This window comes from Haplochromis burtoni, unplaced genomic scaffold (assembly GCF_018398535.1).
Source record: "Haplochromis burtoni strain Fernald_Lab_line unplaced genomic scaffold, NCSU_Asbu1 Contig_145, whole genome shotgun sequence".
NCBI classification, from domain to species: domain Eukaryota; kingdom Metazoa; phylum Chordata; class Actinopteri; order Cichliformes; family Cichlidae; genus Haplochromis; species Haplochromis burtoni.
The window spans coordinates 1,263,797-1,270,905 of record NW_024582506.1 but is presented as its reverse complement, the minus strand read 5'-3'; the positions used below and the strand labels follow the sequence as shown (position 1 = coordinate 1,270,905).

At 39.2% G+C, this 7,109-nt stretch overlaps 1 protein-coding gene across 2 annotated transcripts in view; it reads right to left on the bottom strand.

Moving 5' to 3' along the window:
• Positions 1–7,109, bottom strand: part of snx33 (sorting nexin 33) — a 25,872-nt gene that overhangs the window by 7,606 nt on the left and 11,157 nt on the right. Inside the window, exon 2 of one of the 2 annotated variants that reach the window (XM_042224653.1) lies at positions 1,847–1,887. The exons of the other annotated variant lie outside the window; for it this stretch is intronic. Coding sequence (XP_042080587.1) covers positions 1,850–1,887 — 38 coding nt within the window. The 3' untranslated portion in view covers positions 1,847–1,849. The remainder of the gene's footprint in view (positions 1–1,846; positions 1,888–7,109) is intronic. 2 annotated transcript variants of the gene reach the window in all.

Here is a 7,109-nt window from a genome sequence, read left to right as displayed (position 1 = left end):
GCTGTTTTCTTTGTGAGTATTTATTACACGGCGTGCTGCGGGGAAAAGCCTGTTCTAACGTTTGAGTCTAAGGTTTATTTTTTAGCACCTGGCGGCTCTTTTTTACTTCTCATCCGTAAATAATCTGCTCTTTCACGTGATTCAGTTTATTTTGAAAAGTCTCAACAGGATCTTGAGCTTTATTGTGAAAGGTTTATTTGGAACATAAACAAGCAGTCACGCAAGGGTTTTACCGTCGTTGTTGCTAACCACAACGCATAAAAACAGGCGCTTGTCCGTCCGTAGTTTGGTTATATTAAGAGAAAGAGAGAACTTTAAGAAATTAATATAGCCACTACAGTGACCATCAAAACGATGAAAAAATATTGCCGTAAACAGTTTATTTTGCGACACCACGAAACAAGCGATAGCGTAAACTGACCCGATAGACGTTTTTATATCGTCATCCGATATATATATCATTATATCGAATATATGTTGGATGACCATGATTTTCAAACACTTGAATAGTCACCAAGTAACAAACTGTCAGTCACAGATGTACCGCAACTATGCAGTCACTGGAGAGGAATAAGAGGTGGGGTGTGAAAACCAGTGGAATAGCCAGCTTTTGCAGCTAATTGATGGAGTTGTGAACACTTTTCTAAAACAATAATTAGCTTTTTTTCCCCCACCCTACCAGCACTAAGTTGAGCGGCAGTGAGCTGAACAAAAATGACCCTGTTATTACAAAATCAACACTTCCTCAAGAACTATTAAAAGTAAGGTTTAATTTGACCTCGCCTTTTTAAAGAAATTCTTTGCAGTTCTCTAGAGCTGTGTGCATGTGGTGCGTGTGTGTTAGTTAAACTGTACTGGGCTAATATGTGAAATGTGCAGTCTCCAGTATGTAATGACATCACTACTGCAATGAAAACCACAAAACACACAATACCCCCACTTTCCCTTTAGGACTCAGAATTGGCAAATTACTCTCTCTCTGAAAAGCAAAAGGAAAAATATCTTGCAGGTGACGACATGACATTTTAAAATCCATAAAAATGTGCTGCAGTCGCTGAACTGACGGACTTGTATAATACTGTATGTGATACTAGAGTAGTCGTCTATAAGCCTTAAAAGTTTAAATACCAACAAGAAAGCCATTCTGAGTCTGCGTAATCAAAATGAATCTTCGGCGAACAGTAAAACAAACAAATCTGGAAATACTGTTTCAAAGATTTCAAACACCGGAAGGACTAACGTGCCTGAATAAGATTAGTCTGTGTTATTCATACTGGACAGAGGTAAACAGAAATATTTCTAAACTGAGGACAAGTGAGGCTTGTCCCCACAAAACACTGACCATTAATAATGGGCTCTGTCTGTGTGTGTGTGTGTGTGTGTGTGTGTGTGTGTGTGTGTGTGTGTGTGTGTGTGTGTGTATAAAAGGGCTGACGTCTGTGTCAAGCACCGCAGTGAACTCATGACATATTTGTTCTTTGTTGGCCTCTCAGTTTTGAGAATGTAAACGGCAAAAAAAGAAAAAACAAAGTGCACTGTGGAACTTGTGTAATTACACAAACAGTGTCATCACATGCTTGTGACGAGGAACGGCCACAGATGTTAGAATAGAAGGATGGGGCCTTTCTTTTATATAATCATGCCACCTTTCATTTGTAAAGTTGCGTTGTGGTTGCCAACCACATGTGACAAGTGACTCTTGGCCTTTTTTAAAAATATACTCAATAAATCAATAAAGTCATCAGGAACCGAGGACACCAGAAGTCTCTTTACAAGCGTAAAGATCAGCCCTCTGGTGGCCATTAACTAGAATGCAGATGTTAAGATGTTCCCTCACTGATCTCACCTTTCAGAACTGGAAGCTACACATGTCCGTCTTCATACTGCCTGGAAAAAAAGAAAATATACCAGTAGTACTGTGTACTATGTTTTAGTTTCTTTAATGTTTATGTGTTCTACTAGTTGCTGCGAGCTATGCTAGCCTCCACCATCTCTATCAATACAGTTGCTCTTTGTTAGCTTTGTTTGTTAGTTAGTCGTTAGCCTTGAGAGATTAGCATTTTTACCGTAGCCATCTTGTTTTAAAAAACAACAACAACAAAAACGCAATATAATGCTGTACTGTAAAATCACATAGTCATTGGCTAACAAATGCCTTCACCAATCAGCATACCACAGGTAATCCTCCATTTTGAAATATATGACCAAAGTTTATAAAATAAAACTGAACCCATTAAGTGTTTACAAAGTTCAAAACAGAAAGCTATTTCCCCATAGACTTCTATATATGTGGAAGCCTTTTTGTCACCATAGCTATCGCCATCTGGAGGTCAAAAGGCACTTTCACATTAGCTTTTCTTTCTAACCAGGAATCTACGTCCATGTTTTATACCATCTATAGTTACACCTGAAAGTGTCTAGTTGGTTAACTGCTCAGCAGCCTAAAACCTAGCGCGCTAGCAAGTCTTCAATATGCTAGGGCCACTTCCTGTATACTGTGCCATTTTCTTTTCCCCCCCCTACCCCTAATACTTTGTTATCAGGGCTGTATTTTGTTTCATCATGGATGCATTACAGAAAACTGGATACAGACTCAAATTACTACTAATACTTATGCTCATGTGTTTTACCATAACTCTATATTTCAATGACATCACAAAAAACAACTATTATCTATTCAGCTCCAAGTCTGTTGCTATTAAAAGCCTTTAATCTGATTCAGTCCAGAACATGCCTGTAGAAGCACTTATGATTTTTATTCAAACAAGGTAATAAAGCACAGAAATCTGAGGACAAAGATAAACACTGACATTTAATCTTAATGGAGGAGAGTACAGGAACAGAGGGGGAGGGGGAAAAAAAACAGGAAAGGAAGGGAACATCATGTGCAGAAAAGCTGAAAATAGAGAAGAAAAAGAGAAGAGACATTTCTTCAAGAATGTCTGACGGGGTCAAAAGGACTCTGCGATATCTGCCGGCGTTTAAAGTTGGCCTTAAAAGCCTCGAGGATAGACAAACATGAAGAAAAAACCTCTGCTGAGTTAGCAGAAAATGTAATAGTGTTTACAGCAGCCAATCAGATACACAGATAAAATGGAGCTGGAGTTAATGACCTGAGCTGGAATGCGCTCACAACCAACTTTTATCCATCTCAGAAATGTTATCTTTAAAGTCAATGCAATGCGTGGACACAGACACAAAAAGCAAGCGTCTCGAATTTTTCAGTACTTTGAGGATGAGGAACAATTTTAAAATAAAACAGAATGAGTAATAGTCCAAAATTCCTCTGCACCCTGGATAATAAGTTTTCAACCGTGACAACAACACTTACACTCGCAGAACTACAACAAAAGACTTCCAACAGCTCCAAAGCACAAACTGAATCTCTTAATTGAAGCCATGCCCTGATGTGTTCAACAGCTGTTCTTCTTTTTAATGTTTAGAGAGACTCTAATCTTAAACGACTATATATTTCATATTTACACAGACAGAGTTATAAATTCACCCTCGTGCCAAACATTTATGCTAGCATGATGTACTCGTTTATTAAGAAAGATATGTACATTTATGCTTCTCGCTGGGTGGGGGTGGGGTGTTAAGTCACAACGCTCCCCTTCAAAGGGATTTATTTCAATTCCTTTCAAGTCGGGTTTCCGACATCTGTATGTCGACATGAAATCAAAAGTTGGACTGGACGAGGATGAAAATATTTGGCATTTCCAGTTGCCAACTGGAGCAAAATGTCTGGCCTTGTTACAACTTAGCTGTTCAAACTACCTCACAAAAGTTCAGACAACAACAGCATCAGTGCTGTCATTGTATATCATGCAAAACTAATGAGCAGTTAGCATTAACTGTGACATCACGGCTCCTTTGTATAACTATTTGTTACTAAGATTTGTGAGACAAGAGTCGGGTTGCCTTGAAATCCCTCTGGGTTTTAAGGCATTCTGTTGTGTTTCTGGTTGTGACATCAAATTCATATATAATAGTGTCAGCTCTTCTTCTGTGGAATAAATGGAGTGTTTACTTTTGTCTAATTGGAAGTGTTGCAATGGCAGAGGCAGCTGAAATTTACAAGAAAGAAAGAAAAAGTAAGACATGCAGTTCTGATAAAGAATGTCTGGCCAGTATGACTTTAAGGTTGTTCCCGTGGTCAAAATAAATTCATCCCTGCTTTGTGGACTGCCTACCTTAGTCAGCACCAATTAAAGCTTAGACATAGTAACAAAACAAAAACCTGGAAACCACCACAGTCCATTGTTAACTTTGGAAATGTCTTAAAACTAAATTCTTTTTAAAGGATAGTAGGGGTCAGCTCCTCAGGCTTCAAATGGCCCTCAAAGTTTGGCATCTTTGGGACCTTAGTGAACACTTTCTTGATGACTTCAGGGGCTCAGTTGATAGTTTTAGGTCACACTAAGTAAAATATCAACTAGCAGATTATGGTAGTTATTGGGTGAGAATCATCAGACAGCCCACGATACAATGATATTGCAATACTTTTTGTTAATTTCACATTTTGTGACATGTTGAGTATTGTAATATCATATAAATCATATATTGCATTTTATCACCTCAAAAGCAAATTATGTGCTCAAAGTTAAAAGCTGTCAACAGCTTTATCCAATAAGACAAAGTTATCTTACTTCAGTTATTTATTCTCCTGCAAAATGAGATAAGATGGAGTCAGTCTGCAATCTGACATCTGTTTCTTATAATTGAGCAATTAACTGTGATAAATGGTCAAAAATCACATATCTGTTGCTCTTAAACATAAATTCATACTTAATTATCACATTACTGCTCATCAACCCCCCAGCTCTATAGAGTTATAACCAGTTACTGCTCATCAACCCCCCAGCTCTATAGAGTTATAACCAGCATACTGTTCAAGTTGAGTCAAGCCCCCTCAGGTTTTGCTCCACATTGATACAGACTCATTCAGACTGACGGCAACATGCTGACAATCTGTCTGCGCTTTACACCATTCCTCATTCACCCAGTCATACAAGCACTTTTTTCTATGCTTAAGTTTTCTGTGTTTCCGGCTAGGGCTGCCACAAACGATTATTTTGATAGTCGACTAGTCACCGATTATTTTTGCGATTAGTCGACTAATCAGATCACGCATCCATTGGACGTAAAACGTACAGCTTACTGCACCAGCATGCATCTGCTCTTATATAACTAACATTAGCTTACAGCTTTAAGTGTTTATGGTATGTGCTAACTAAAAATAAAGACAAGATGATAGTTTTTTAAATTTTAATGAAATTTGCAGATTGTTTCGGTGGAGTTTAATAAACTGAGCCGTCTGCTCCTTGCTATCTAAAATATAACAGGACACTGGAGTATATTCTCAAGCATCTCACACTTCTGATAATCAGCTGTCTGCTTGACGTTTATTCAGTTGTGTAAAACTATAACTTTAATCTCAGCCAAACCGATTTACTCAGGAACAAGTAAAATACTGAAAAAAGCCAATCAATAACATTTTTAAGTTATCTAAGTGACTTATGTATGTTTAACCTGAGTAGCGAAAGACGGCGGTGGGTTTGAAAACTATTTGCCGGGAGTCCGGTGCTCTCACGGGTTCTAGTGAGCCTTGAACCCCGGCTCGCTATTGAGCTAGTTTACACAGCAACATTCTCGCCTGAAAATATGTTAAACGTTTATTTTGTGACCCAGAAAGAATAATAAGAGTAATATTAAAACTAACTAGCTGCCGCCATTGTTGGAAACAGAGCAGAGCTGCGCCATGAATTCTGGGATGGGTTGGGCCACGAAGTATACACCCGACCCATCCTTCAAATCTGGGGAAATGAAGGACGCATTTGTGGGACGCATTTGTCGGAGTCTACAAATGCGGACACAGGAGGATGCGTTTCCTGAATTTGGACACAGCTACGATACCGGACACTGCTTCTTCTTCTTCGGGGTTTAACGGCAGCTGGCATCCTTGTACATGCAGTGCTGCCATCTTCTGTTTCAGTCCGTTATTACACTCTTAAATCCTACTACTTATTCCTGTGTGTTTTGGGATCTTACAAAGCTTCAAACGATTTTGATAGTCGACGTAATCGTGACTAGTCGACTAATCGTGGCAGCCCTATTTATGGCAAACATTCACGCATGTTCACACTCTGATAGATGTATCTACATCCACACTAGCCTGGATAGATTTGAAAACGGCATTTTAGTCTGAAAACCCTCTGCGTCCACCACACTAGCGTTTTCAGTCGTTTTCACAGAGTTGTGCATCCACATTGAATCGGCCGAAATTTACTTTATTTACTTTACTCATTGAAACGTGGCGGCAAAAGGTCGAAGAAAAGCACCGAGTTTTTTTAAATGGACTAACAATGAGGTGGAGTTGTTGCTGCGAGTAACACAAAAGTACAAAGTTGCAAAAGCAAGTGAGAATTAAATAATTTGAAGAAAAGCTATCTGGAGCATGTACAAAACTGATATTAATCTGTAATAGGGCTGTCAAAATTGAGAGCAAACAAAACAACTGCTGTATAATGCCCCCAGCTATCTTTAATTGGTCACATGACTGCATCACATGACTAAAATGCGTTTTCGAAAGTCTACGTTTTCCACACTGCGACGGGAAAGCTCTGTTTTGAAATGTATGCATTTTCGAGGGTGTTTTCAAAACACTGCGTTTTCCCTTGGGAAAAACGCCATCTCAGTGTGGATGGGAGGCCAAAACGGAGAGAAAACGATGCGTTTTCAAACAAAAAAGCATTAGTGTGGACGTAGCCTGAACCACCAACCTGCTCTACCTCCTGAGCTGCAGCCACCCCAGCACCCGAAGTTGTAATCAGTTGCAGAATGTGAAAAAGAAATCAATATAATAAGCCACAGATTGTATACTTTTGTTGTCATACATGCAGTAGTAGATTTCACACATGAACTTTGGCTGATATTTGGAGAATGAGGTCAAAGCAGGTGTCTGTTGTGAAATGTAACGCACAACAAGACTGTGCACTCAAGATGTGTTAGCGCCATAGATGTGCGTTGGCCTAGGTGTGTCTCTGCAAACACAACGAGTCACAACAGAGAAATAGACAGACAAAGGGAGTTTATCTCCCACTTGACAG